The 14,637-nt window shown below is 39.1% G+C and overlaps 2 protein-coding genes across 4 annotated transcripts in view; one reads left to right on the top strand and one right to left on the bottom strand.

Moving 5' to 3' along the window:
- The window catches only part of Cenpp (centromere protein P), a 199,421-nt gene that overhangs the window by 84,713 nt on the left and 100,071 nt on the right, over nt 1-14,637 (top strand). The gene's annotated exons all lie outside the window — the stretch shown is intronic.
- The window catches only part of Aspn (asporin), a 30,630-nt gene continuing 23,722 nt past the window's right edge, over nt 7,730-14,637 (bottom strand). For both annotated transcript variants that reach the window (XM_027409942.2, XM_035442967.1), the window contains 3 exons: nt 11,867-11,960; nt 11,497-11,635; nt 7,730-8,768 (listed from right to left, as the gene is read on the bottom strand). In XM_027409942.2, the coding sequence (XP_027265743.1) occupies nt 8,571-8,768; nt 11,497-11,635; nt 11,867-11,960 (431 nt within the window). In that variant the 3' untranslated portion in view covers nt 7,730-8,570. The remainder of the gene's footprint in view (nt 8,769-11,496; nt 11,636-11,866; nt 11,961-14,637) is intronic.

Raw genomic sequence — 14,637 nt, 5'->3', positions numbered from 1 at the left:
AAGGTGCCAGATCCCCTGTAACTGGAGTTATGGACAGTTGTGAGCTACCTTGTGGGTGCTGGGAATTGAACTCTGTTCCTCTGGAAGAGCAACAAGTGCTTTTTAACTTCTGAGGCATCTCTCCAGACCCTTGTTAGCGTTTCTTAGCAGACAAAATTTTAACACAGAGAAGAACACAAATCCCATAATAGATAATATTATAAACCAAGCTTATCTACTAAATGAGTTCTAGGCTAGCCTGGGCAACTTAGTGATGAAATACTGTCTCAAAACAAAACACTAAAAAGAAAATGGATATATATATTTAAGTGGTAGAGAACTTGTCTAGGATATGCAAGACCCTAGGTGTATTCAGAACAGCAATAAGTAAATAATGAACTGAATATTTCTGTGTGTGGTAATATGGATCCATCGCACAGGTTTTGTATTAGCCTGAAGCTGCCTCTGTGCATACTTAGGTTTGACTTTGAACTTTACATAGTAAACTATATACAACCCAACTTGATAGGTAAGCAATATGAGAGTCTAATATTGGAAAACAGTGCATCTTCTCAAAAGGAGTACCAATAGCAACTGACACTGCACTTCTGCTCCTGGATATATAGAAACATGGATCCTCTCAGAAATTTGTATGTAAGTTTCCATAACAGTGTCTTTATAACACTCAAAAACCTAACAGTAGCTCAATTGTCCAGCCACCAATAAATGCATAAATATTGCATATACTTTTAATTAAATATTGCTTGGAAATAGAGAACAATGAACTTCTGACAAGCTACAACATGTATAACCCTCAAAAAGCCTACTAAGTAAAGCAGTCACTATATTATTCTACTCATATTAAATGTCCAGATTGAGGCAACCCCCAGAGAAGAATGTACATTTACCAGGGGACAAGGAAAGTGATTCATGTAGGTAGGCACATGGTTTGTGTTGGACATGAAAAAAAAAATGTTCCAACATTGATTTATAGCAGTGGTTGCAGAACTCTAAATATTGTGAGGACCATTAAATGATATTCTTTAAGTGATTGGGTTATATGGTACATAAATTTTCTCTCAAATTTAATAAAATAATAGGAATTATAGTATGAAATGATTAGTTATGAATTGTTGGAACTGTGAGAAGTACATGGAAGTTCATTATATTGTTTCATTTACTTTGCATCTGTTATAAATTCTTAGTAAAAGGGAAAAGGAACAACATCCTGGCATTCAAACTGAGCATCTTCATTTCTGGGTTGCTCCTGCCTGTAAAGGCAGAAAGTGGCCTGGGCCTTTGCTCCTTGACCTTAACTACCCTTGTGTTTCTGCCTCTTCAGACTTCCTGCAACCTCCTCGCTATATGAGCTCATTTCAAAGCTGGGCTTTTAGTTTCTCCATTTTATATTTCAGCAATAGAGATATGTTTTCTTTGGATAACCTTGGTCAGAGATAACAGGACAAGCAGCGTTGTTTCTGAGTTATCCAGAACCAGTAATGGAAATGTTAGTAAGTACCTTCAATAACACTGAGTCATAAGTGCACTATGAGAAAATGCCAATTGCCCTAACTCATGTACCATACAGTACATTCATGTGTCTGTATATAGTATGTGTTTTGTTGACAGAGCTGCAGGGTGAGAAGAGCTGTTAGAGTGAAAGAAGATATGTAGACTAGAAACATTATATTTTGAGATGTAAATAAAAACGTCCTCTTTTCCCTCAGGAGTTTTATCCAGAAATGTACAGAGCCACAGCAGTATGCTATCCTTTTGCAACAGGGGGAGAGATGACCAAAACACAGTGTTTCCTTTGGAAAAAATAGCTATGGTCAAAAGACAAAAGACAAGCATGGTCAAAATACTGGGAAGTCTTGGGGGTATGGCAAATATTCACTTCTGTTCATGAAAGAATTGGGAATGTTTCACAGAGACATCTGAGGCTAGGCCAAGATTCTGACCAGTGAAAGGCACAGTGCGAACAAACACAGAAGCCAGGGTGTTTTTTGTTTTGTTTTTTTTTTAATTTGCAAAAAGATTAAATGTGCAGGAGAAATCCGCATGCTCATCTGCAGGGGATGGTTTCATACAGAAAGACCTAAAAATTAGCAAAGAAATAGAGCCCAGATAAGGAAACTCTCCAAACGGAATGTAGGGCGGCCTAACCCAAAACTAAGGCCACTACTATGACTTAGTTACTGGAATTTACCAGCTTACAAGGCCATAAGATAACTGGGTACCAAAAATTCCCAGATGGCCACCCTCCCCGAGGGGCTCATGGAGGAAACAGATCGCCCCACTGGCCAGTGTGTCAATAATTAACAATTAAGGGTCCCTATGAAACAAAGAGATAGCTACCATTTGCTCAGGCAAGATCAGCATATCCTGAGGTCTGCAGGTTTTACAACTGGTGGGTCAGGAGGCCATCTGATTCCCGGCCCTCCCCTCAAGACAAAGGGCCTCCTAGGAACCCATGACTCTGGTCACGTATTCAATGGACAGAGAGTCGAGGTCCCTCCCTAAGTTTATGGTTTTTGCCTTTAAAAACGCCTGTGCCTGGGGGATGGGGCTGCTCTCTAGCCTGCATACTGAGAGAGCCTGTTTGTACAAACGTCCACCTTTCATTAAAGCCTCTTGCTGTTTGCATCAAGTTTCCGCCTCATGGTGATTGGGGTGGCCGCAGTCCTGGGAAAAGATACTGGAGGCCTGAGCTTCTGGGGGGGGTCTTACAATACTTGGTAGCATCTTTATAAGATAGACATGGCACAAGAGCAAATCATTACAGTTACGCACAAGTGAAGGGCTGGTTCAGTCTTATGCTGGTTCCCCAACTGTCAGAGTGGAGTCTGTGAACCCCCACTTGCTAAGGTCAGCTGTTTCTGTGGGTTTCCTCAGCATGGTCTTGAACCCTTTGCTCATCACTCCTCTCTCTCTACAACTGGATTCCAAGAGTTCGGCTCAGTGCTTACCTGTGAATCTCTGTTTCTGTTTCCATCAGCTACTGGGTAAAGGCTCTATGATGGCATTCAAGGTAGTCATCAATCTCATTATAGGGCATTTAAGGGAGCTTCCCCCCTATTGTTTAGATTCTTAGATGGGGTCATCCTTGTAGTGTTAGACCCCCCAAAACTCAGGTATCTGGGGTCCCAGGCCACGTTCTCGGTCACCCCAATCACCAGGCGGATTCGAGAGCTTGATGCAAACTGCACAAGGCTTTATTGTAATTTAACGAGCTAACCCCATGTTAGTTCAGGTCTTTCACCCATCCGCCATGGCGGATGGCTGGCAAAAGACGGCTCCTAGGGCCTCCCAAGAGATCTTATAGGACAGCGTAAGGGGAGTGTCTAGGGGTATGCACAGGCTCACAATTGGTGTGCCTCCAGGCTTGGAGGGCTTGCCCTGTGTTGATTGGTCAACTGGTTGTTATGGCCCATAGGCCCTCCCAGGGTGGTTGCTATGCTCTCTACGTCATTGCTGTACACTTGTTTCTGATTGGTTCCTTGTCACGAGGCAGACATCTGACTTTCTAGTGTCTAGGACAAGATCATGGAAGCACGTGTTCGGCCATTATGGCTGCCAAAAGGGAAGCTGGTCCCTTCAGTAGATCCCTAGAGATTTCACCAGTGCCAGATTTCTCATTAAACCCATAATGGCTCCTTCTATTAAGGTATCTCTTTCCTTGCTCTCCTTCTCTGTTCTTCCCCCAACTCAACCTTCCTGCTCCCTCATTCTCTCCTCCTCTCTCCCCCTCCCCTTGTGCTCCCAATTTGCTCAGGAGCTCTTGTCCCTTTCCCCTTCTCTCTTATGTATGTCTTTCCCCATGTATGTCTCTCTTAGGGACCTCCCTGTTTCCTAGCTTCTCTGGGATTGTGGATTGTAGGCTGGTAATCCTTTGCTCTATGTCTAAAATCCATATATGAGTGAGTACATGCCATGTTTTTCTTTCTGTGAGTGGGTTACCTCACTCAGGATGGTTTCTTCCAGCTCCATCCATTTGCCTGAAGATTTCAGGATTCCATTGTTTTTCTTCTTCTTCTTCTTCTTCTTCTTCTTCTTCTTCTTCTTCTTCTTCTTCTTCTTCTTCTTCTTCTTCTTCTTCTCCTTCTGCTGAATAGTGCTCTATTGTGTAAATGAACCACATTTTCTTTATCTGTTTTTCAGCTGAGGGGCATATAGGTTGCTTCCAGGTTCTGGCTATTACAAAGGATGCTGCTGTGAACATAGTTGAACAGATGTCCTTATGGTATGCATGTGCATCCTTTGGTATATGCCTAAGAGTGGAATTGCTGAATCTTGAAGTAGACTGGTTCCCATTTTCCGGAGAAATCGCCATACTGATTTCCAAAGTGGCTGCTGTATGAGTTTGCACTCCCACCAGCAATGGAGAAGTGTTCCCCTTTCTCCACATCCTCTACAGCATAAACTGTCACTGGTGTTTTTGATTTTAGCCATCCTGACAGGTGTAAGATAGTATCTCAGAGTTATTTTGATTTGCATTTCACTGATAACTAAGGATGTTGAACACTTTAAGTGTTTTTCAGCCATTTTAGACTCCTCTATTGAGAATTCTCTATTTAGATCTGTACCCCACTTTTTAATTGGATTGTTTGGTGTTTTGGTGGTTAGCTTCTTGAGTTCTTTGTATATTTTGGAGATCAGCCCTGAACATGGGTGTCCGTTGGGGGGACCTGGGCAGTCTATGGGGCTCCTCCCTGAGGAGTGGATGAGGGTTGATGGGGGGAATGGGAGGCCTGGGGGGACAGGAGGAAGAGGAATAGTTTTGTTTTACTTCAATAAATGATTTTCTTGAATTGGATTTCATGAATTCCAGTGAACTTCTTTGTAGTAATTGGCATGAAATATAGCTAAAATATCATTGAGATTTCTTGTTTACTTGAATTCTTTTGTATACTGAGTTAGGTGTAGTAGCTTGCCTGTTTTCAATCTTTAATTGTATTCAAGCAGGCAAAAATTTGTACTTACCATTAAAATGTGTTTATGGAAGAAAACTTTAATGTAGTTCTGACAGCTTAATGATGGGGGAATGTCATTCTGTATAATACAAATTTTAACTACACCAAGTTAATTGCAAGAATTCAGGATTCATTTCCACTCGTAATTTTTTTCCTGTCTTTTTAGAAAAGCATTAAGTCTTTAAGCTCCACTACTCTCATTATAGACTTACCTGTTGGCATGATTCCAATCTTGCTGTTAACCATATTTTTATTACTAATTTGAAGAATTGCTTTTTTCAAATGTCATTAAATATTTGATTTTTACATATGTTCGCTTTAGGTCTGTGATGTCATGATTTATACTCCGTTGCAGAGAAATATTTCATTGAAACAACTGGAACTTTAAAATGTTTTAATTTGCTGGACGTTGGTGGCTCACGACTTTAATCCCAGCAGAGGCAGGTGGATCTCTGTGAGTTCAAGGTCAGCCTGGTCTACAGTGCAAGTTCCAGGACAGGCTCCAAAGCTACACAGAGAAGCCTGGCCTTGAAAATAAATAAATAAGTAAATAAATAAATAAATAAGTTTTAATTTTTGAAGGGCTGGAAAGATATGTCAGCAGTTAAGAGTGTTTGGGGCTCTTCCAGAGGACCATAGTTAATTCCTAGCACCCATTTTGGGCAGATAACAACAGCCTATAACCCCAGCTCCAGGGAATCTGACATGCTCCTCTGGACTCCACACATATGGCATCTACACATATACATAAGTAAAAATAAAAACAAAATCTTTAAACTTTTAATTTTAGAATAATTGCCCTTCTAATATTTTATTTTTAAGGCATTCATATTTTTTAGTTTTCTTATCAGTCCACAATTCAATAATAGATGTTCTTGTTTTATGAACATTTATGACTTGCAAAGCATTTTACATACAGTTTAATTTAGTAATCATAGCAACTTCATTGATCGGTGTTGTCACATCTGTATTGTCTACAGATGAGGAAGCAGACTCTAAATGGGTGGCCTGCTCCAGACTAAATGGGACTGGATTTCCTACTCAAAGTCCTACACTCCTCTTTCTGTACAACTTATATTAGTGATAAGCCTTTGTTATTTGGGTCTCACTATGTCTGCTACATTTTTTACAAAGCGGTAGTTTTATTCTAGGTTTCCTAGGTTATGTCACCTTAGGCATCAAGTATATTTCCTGTAAAGCAGCTACTCTCGGCCAGCTGAGATTCTTACTGTCATCTTCAGCACTTCCATAGTAACATTGACCAATACCTGGGGAAATTGTTTATTGTCACAGTGATGGTATTCAGAAGAGGCAGATATTATTACTTGTAGGGGTACAGGCAAGGGAGTTGCTAGTGTTCTACAGTGTGCATAGCAGTTCCCACTCCCAAAAATGGTGGCCCAAAATACCAGTGGTGCTGAAGTTGAGTAACCTGCCTTGAAAACTGAGATGTTCTTTACCCATTCTTCACCTTGGTGTTCAATATCCACCCCCCTTTTCTGTATCTATAACCTTCTTCTTCTTCTTCTTCTTCTTCTTCTTCTTCTTCTTCTTCTTCTTCTTCTTCTTCTTCTTCTTCTTCTTCTCTTCTTCCTCCTCCTCTTCCTCCTCCTCCTCCTTTTCTCCTCCTCCTCCTCCTCCTCCTACTCCTCCTCCTTCTTCTTCTTCGTCATCATCACAGGGTTTCTCTGTGTAAGAGCCCTGGCTGTCCTGGAACTCACTTTGTAGACCAGGCTGGCCTCAAACTCATGGAGAGCCGCCTCTGCCTCTGCCTGCCTCTGCCTCTGCTCTCTGCCTCTGCCTCTGCCTCTGCCTCTGCCTCTGCCTCTGCCTCTGCCTCTGCCTCTGCCTCTGCCCCCCAAGCGCTGGCATTAAAGGTATGCACCACCGCTGCCCAACTAACATTGTTCTCACCCCACCAAAAAGAAAATTTTATTTGAAGTCTAGATTTTGAGGTAGTTTAAAATAAATGTAAGGGGCTGGTGAGGTGGCTGGCAGCTCTTCCAAAGCACCTATGCTTGGTTCTCAGCACCCACTTGGTAACTCATAACTGTGTATAACTCCAGGACCATGGAATCCAATGCCTTTGGCCCCAGACATGGAAGTGGTGTTCATACACATGTAACACAAGTTAATAAAAGACTCAGAGACAGATTTGGGGGTTCAAGCTGAAGATCAGTGAAACAAAGCAACTGACCACTAGCTCTCAAAGGACTGATCCACACACGAGCTCTTCACCACACAGGAGCTCTTCACACAGGAGCTCTTCACCACGTCTCAAGCTGCTGCCTGTCAGTGTGGCTGGAGAACGAATGACTCATACTGATTACTTGTTCCTGTCTTTTATTTTGGTGCTGGGATTAATGGTGTGAACTATAATACTCTGTTAGAGTGATTCAGTCTTGAGTAGATATGGATGGCTTTAGTCTCACAGAGATCCATCTACCTCTTAATCCTGAGTCCTAGGATTAAAGATGTGTATCACCACTGCCTGATCTCTATAGCTTGAGACTACTTTGCTTTTCTGAATCCTCAGTCAAGCTTTAATAAATCGTAAATAATATATCTACATATACACATGTGAGTGAAACACCCATATACATAAAATATTAAATCAAATTTTTTGTAAAGAAAAAGTATGTATGTTTCTGATTGGAGGCAGACAAATTAAACCAAGGCACATATATTTTATTTAAAACTAGTATTTTAATAATGTCTTAATTTGTATTGAATATCTGTAAAATAAACACATGAAAGCACTCTTATTTTTTGTTCAGAGTTTTCCATATGCAGTTTTCAAATATGCAGCCTAGATGCATTTCTCAGAGTTATCCAGGCTGCATATTTGAAGAGACAACTTGGTACAGAATTGATTAGCATCCATACTTTTCCAAAGGACATCCTGAAATATTTCTAGTTGAAGTGATGACGCTATGTACCTAACAGTTGCTGTATTAAAAGCTTATATAACTGATCATAAAAATGAACATTATAGATTTTATATAGGCAATCATTACATTTTACAGTTTTATAACCATATGATAATTTTTAAAAAGTCATGTGTTCTAGCTCCAAAACCAATGTTATCTCTTGAGTTGATAGTAAATACTTGAAGTTTTTATTGTGAGTTAAGAATTTTGATGTGATTTTTGTCAGACTATATATATTTCAACATTATTAGAAATATTACAGTACTAGCCAAGTTATTTAAAAGATACTAAAAATATATGTAGTCTTCATATTGCTGTTCTTGTCAGCTTTGTTTTTCTAATAGCAAAGAAAGGGCCTAAATGTTACTAAGTCAAGCATTCTGTTTACAGTTCAGTACTGTTTAATACACTTGATAATAAAGGGTTAAATGCTGAATATCTTTTTGTTGCTGAGGAAAGAATATTTAACCAAAAGATTTACACAGAACCATTCATATGCAAAGGAACAATGCAACAGATGTTTATTCTGAGCATCTAATAGTAGGGCAAAATTCTGTTTAAATTTTTTGTCTTTAATCATATGAGATGGAGTTTTGCTTATGTGTGACATACTACCATTATTAGTACAGTTCAAGTATTCCAAATGTATAAATTTTTGAATTTTATATTCAATGGACGACATTAATTACTATTTACCAACATTCCCAAGTTGAACACTCATTCTGCCGAGAACACAGCGAAATGTTGCAGGTTGTATTTCCCAGTATTTCATTGGGTTGTTGAATAAACTTATTGCACTGTATAACGATTTCTTCATCTTTGGCACTGTTGGACAGAAGTCATTCACCCCCACTTTTGTAATTGAATTATAATGAAGGAATATTATCTGTTGTGGGAGGAAAAAGAATGGATTTTTTAATGTCCAGTAAATATTAAAAGAAATATGTTTTATTAATTGTTAAACTTCAGAAGGGTTGGTAAATCTTGAACATGGGACCTCATGCATGCTAGAGAAATATTCTCCTACTGAGCTGCACCTCTAATCCTTATTATTTTTATTTGAGATAAAGTCTTGTTACATTACAAAACTGGCCTTAAACTTTAGTTCTTCTGGCCTTAGCCTCCTGACTAGTACCTGGGATTACAGGTATAAACCGCTATTCTCAGACATAATCAACATTTGCTTATTATTTATGGATTTATTCATCTGTTTGCCTTTTTTGTTTGTTTGTTTGTTTGTGGTTTTGTTTTTCAAGTCAAGGTTTCTCTGTGTAGCCCTAGCTGTCCTGGAATTCACTCTGTAGACCAGACTGTCCTCAAACTCAGAGATCTGCCTCTGAAATGCTGGGATTAAAGGTGTGCACCACTACTGCCTAGCTTCATCTTTTTCCTTTACATTGATATGAAAGTATTTTCCCATAAGATATATTCATTTATAGATGTTGAATACTTGTCATACCAAGTCATTTTTAGGTATTATTCAAGTGTTTGGGGGAGAACTTTGTCACATAGGACTTGTGTCACCATCCAGAATATATTGTCTGGCCATCTTAGCTATTTTGCTTGTTCCTTCTACTTCCCCCACCTCAAATATATAGTCACCACTATGCCATATTAAATGTGTTTGCTGGCAATGCTGGAATATTTATTCCTATTACCTATAGAATCTGTTTTCATATGCCAAGACTAATCTGAACCTGTTCATGAAAAACACAGGCAGACATTATCTAAAACATCTATGTTTTGTCTTCACCTCTCTTCTGTATCAGTCTTGGGATATTGTAAAAGATAGTTTAAATGTTTCCTCTTCACTGCTCCCACTGCTCAGTATCATAGCAAGGCACTGTTTATAGCAGTAAGCTCAAGGTGTGCATTTGTTTACTTTGCAGATTATTATTCATTCAGGACTTTTTTTCTGTGTTAAAATTTTGTCCACTATGAAATGCTAGGAAAAGTAGCATGTAAGAAGTAGATGGATGACAAACAAGATATCTAGGTTATAGTGCAGAGTTGTAGATGTGGAAATTGGGATGGGGTGGGACCTGGCTTGAGATAGGGAAAACTGGGCTTTGCTTATGGCTGCAGAAATCCACATCTACACAGTCTCTTATTTAGTGGCTTGAGTCTCCAGAGTGCAGTGAACAAAATTGTTTAAAGATAGGAAAACGTTGTAAAGATAAGGGCATGGTGGGACATACCTGTAATCTTGGCATTCAAGTGGTTTAATGAAGCAGGGGGATAATGGGTTTTAAAAATGTCTATATTGAGTAGTGTGTTTGAGACCAACCTGGACTACATAATGAGATCCTGTCTCAAAAAGGAACAGCAACAACAAAAAATTTAATACAAGTAGTAGTCAATTCTTAGTTACTTTTGTTTTTCTACTTGAGAGAAAAGCCTTTGCACAGTAAGGAAAGGCCTTGGAAAACAGATTGAAGTGAAATAGGGATTTTAATTTGTTTGTTTGTTTTGGTTTTTTGAGGTAGAGTTTCTCTGCGTAGTCCTGACTGTCCTGGAATTTACTATGTAGACAAGACTAGCCTTGAACTCACAGGCATCCTCCTGCCTCTGCCTCCCAAGTGCTGGGTTTAAAGTCATGTGCCACCACCACACAGCTGAAATAGGAATTTTTTTCATGTGAGGGCCATAGACGAGAATTAGGGAAACTAAAAGTTCTAGAATTATGTGTAAAATGCTGTCTTCATTTTTTGGTGACTTCTGCTGGTAGGTAACAAAATGTGAGCTTCTTAGAGAGTGTAAGGGTGCTAAGAATTGAATCCATTGCTTCACAAATCCTCTGTAAGCACTCTACCATTGAAATATATCTGTAGCCCTATATGAACTTCTTATGCTCTGTAGTAGTTTGAATGAGAATGGTCCCCATAGGCTCATGTTTGAATAGTTGGTCCCTAGCTCATGCAACTGTCTGGAAAGATTAGGAGATACGAACTTGTTGCAGGCAGTGTGTTACTGAGAGAGGGCTTTGAGATTTCAAAGGGGAAACGGTATACTTTGCTTCCTGCTTATGGGTCAGAATGTGAGCTCTGAGCTGCTGTTCTAGCCACCTGTTGCCATGGTTTTACTCTGCCATCATAGACTCTAACTGCTGGTACCATAAACCAAATTAACTCTTTTATAAGTGTCTTATTACAGCAATAAAAAGAAAATTAATATATGCTCCATATAGTGGTTTTTCAGTTAATTTCATTCTCTGGCGTGAATGTTTAAAACTGTTTGCCCATTTTCAACCTAGCAACTGGATCCTGATCCTCTTGCTTTGCCTTGTGGAATGTTTATAGAAAAAAAAAAAAAAAAGGAACAGATTGTGCTTAGTGTCCTGACTTGAGAAACTCAACAACTTCAAGTTTGCTTGGTGAACAGCTTGTCACAGTGACCTTGGCAGTTTCAGTTAGGTGGAAGCATAGATGGAGAGGGTTCTATTTTTGAGTGGATCTTTGTAAGAAAGTTTCTCCTCACACTTGACTACCCATACCACAGGAATAATTAGGTTCAAAGTGTTCTTGTTGCTCACTTAATCTTTGCTTGAGATACACTAGTGTGTTCTACACAAACTAAAATGCCCATATCTATGAAACACAAGTAGAATGTTTTACCTGGAGGTATTTCAACTCTTGCAATCCTGAAGGGATTTTTTTTAGTTTATTGTGTTCCAAGTGTATCTCTCTCACACGTGGTATATTAGCAAAACTTCCATTTTCAATATCTGTGATTCTGTTGTTTCCAAGACCTAGCCTGTAGGTGATATAAATGTATTGTGGTTAGATTTGATAAGAGTTTGCCAAAACCCCCTCAACCTTAAGTAGGATATGAACCTATTGGCGTAGGCACCTTATAACAATGGTTCTCTCCTTGTTTTCCCTTAACACTCTTTTGAGTAGGATCCCTGTACATTCTTTTAAAGCTTCTTCAATGCTTTGGTCATATATGCTATCATGTTTCAGTGACAATTCTGGGAGCTTTTACCTTTGTAATTCTTTGTATCTTTTAAAATCTTCAAGTTCCACAGTTGAAATTTTATTAAAATCTAAATGAAGCTCCAGTAAGGTTGGTGGTAGACCTAAAAAGAAAAGAAGTATGTTAGACAAAGTAAGGCCAAGCCTCAATGACTGTTTACCAAGTTTCCAATTGTGGAATTAGGCATTTCAGGTGCATTCTTTAAAAAAACAAAACAAAACAAAACAAAAAACCTTTCATTAAGCTAGTGGTGGTGGCTCACGCCTTTAATCCCAGCACTCAGGAGGCAGAGTCAGGTGGATCTCTGTGAGTTCAAAGCCAGCCTACAAAGGGAGTTCTAGGACAGCCAAGGCTACACAGAGAAACCCTGTCTCAAAAAATCAACTCAAGGATTGAGATTGTAGCTAAGCACCAGACCCAGGGTTTGATACCCAAATTTTGAGTATTAGTAATTAGTATATAACTCTACCTGCACATACACACACATACACCAAAAAATTGAATAGCATATTCTTTATATTTCCTTCCCATTCTATTTGTTTAAGATGCTGATTTGAGTGAGATGTTTATCTTGTGGATTTGGCAGGCAGCTTCCAGGTGATACTGTTTATCAGGATCCTGCCTCCTGCCTTGGACCTCAGGTCCAGAGACTCAATCAGATGTGGTAGGTCATCCTCATTTGATGCTTTAAGCATTAGTAGTTGTTGCCTTGATCTGTTCTTTACAAAAATTGGGAATGTTGATTGAAATGGTGTTGAACTAGGATTCTCAGGTTGGCCACAAATTCCTGGTTGCAAACCAGAGGCCTACCTTAGCTTCCAAAATAGCTAGCAATACATGCACACTGTTGTACTTGACTTTGGTGGCTTTATTTTGTTGTCTTTATTTATGGATTTATTAGCTGGAATTGTATTCTCAATAATTTTGTGATTATTTATTTACTTTGTGACATATTTTACACAAGCATGGGGCAAGTTTGATTCTTTCAGGCAAATAAATCCATACAATGCCCAGAGGTTACCTGTTAAGTCATTTGTTTCTTAACATCATCAGTATGCAAGATTCTACTCTTCTGAGATATTTCATCCATTGAAGTTAATAATAGTTATTGTATATAAGAAATACAGCTTCAGTGCCCCAGCACATGACACATGACCTTTGAACATCTGTTCTTTTTCTTTTCACACTCTGTGCCCAGAGCCGCCTCCTCCGCATTTGAAGCTGGTATGAGAGAGGCTGAACAGAGCACTCAGGCAAACCTTACTATGGCATCATATTTCAATTTATTGTTTGTCAACCTATGGTTCTATTTACCTTGCTGGAAAAATTTCCCATTTTTAACCCTTGCTCAAACATTCTCTTCCCTTATTAATGGTAGAAACTGATGAAAGAAAATGAAATATCTTTTCATTATCAGTAGACTTTATAGCTAAATTTATTTTTGATTCCAGAATTTAATTTGAACTTAAGAGTAAACTAGAGTAGAAAAATGTCTTCTAAATTGACAGCATTCTAACTTCCTGAATTTTGTTTGACTTTAATTATATTTATACAATGACTATATGTTACTTTCAGTTAAATGACCAAGGGTCTGTTACCAAAGAATTAGTATTCTTGTGGTAGTACTAGATAATGTCCCGTGCCAGCCTATTCTAGAGTGGATTGTAGGAAGCTGGAGAAGAGCAAACTTAGTGGGGAGCTTAATGAGCTTAAGGACATGAGGAGGGCTGGTGACCAGAGAGCAGAATGGGGCACAGCTTCTAAGACAGGGACAGGCAGAGTTAATGCAGAGATGTGGATCTACCAGAAACCCATCTGCTGCTGACAAATATTAACACGCCTTCAAGTAGGAATATCTGTTCCCACCACAAACCGTTCCCACCCACATGGGACTGTGCAGTAGAATTTCCCACACAAACAGAAAAGAAGACATTCTACTTTCCTCCTGTCAACTCTTCCTGATAAGAGCTCCTGAGATAACTGCCATTTCACCATGCTGCAAGTTATATTATGAAAGAAGTTTGACATGCTGTCACATTTTAGTGAGTAACTTTGTTTTCTTTTCTTTTCTTTTCTTATTTTTTTTTGGGGGGGGGAGTTTCAAGACAGGGTTTCTCTGTGTAGCTTTGGAGCCTATCCTGGAGACCAGGCTGGCCTCGAACTCACAGAGATCTGCCTGCCTCTGCCTCCCGAGTGCTGGGATTTAAAGGTGTGCGCCACCAACGCCCGGCAAGTAACTTTGTTTTCAAGAAAAGTTTTTTAGTGCCAGAAAGATAGTGACAGAATAGTTATATAAGTTGAGACATTTGAGTCTGGTTTGTTTGTAAATATATAATTTCTTAAGCTCTGGAATAATATTGAAAGTTAAATTGTGCTCTGACATTTGAAGGCAATTTAATTAGGGTATATTTAGATAGGGAAGAATGACTGCACCACTGACATCCCCCATTCTGTCAGGCCAGCTGCTGCTTCCTGTCCATCAAATCCTCTGGCCCCTGCCTTCGCCTTCACTCCTTTCCCTGCTCGGCTTCTCTGTACTCCAGCCAGCTTACATCCAAGAAAGGAAGTGGGTGCTTCTGACTACTGGAGAGAATTTATTCTTTTCTTTTTTGTCACTGCTTCAAAATTTACAAGATTTTAAGATTCTAGTAGTTAAACACCCACTTTATTTAAATCTAAATAAAGATGATTTATGTATGTAGATATGGATTGAACTGGTTCCTCCATGGGGGGATTATCTTCCTACTTTTTATGTATCTTTCAAATAAGTGAAAGATAAT

The sequence above is a fragment of the Cricetulus griseus genome, chromosome 3, assembly GCF_003668045.3.
Source record: "Cricetulus griseus strain 17A/GY chromosome 3, alternate assembly CriGri-PICRH-1.0, whole genome shotgun sequence".
NCBI classification, from domain to species: domain Eukaryota; kingdom Metazoa; phylum Chordata; class Mammalia; order Rodentia; family Cricetidae; genus Cricetulus; species Cricetulus griseus.
The sequence above is the reverse complement of the archived record's forward strand: the minus strand, read 5'-3'. Positions and strand labels throughout refer to the sequence as shown.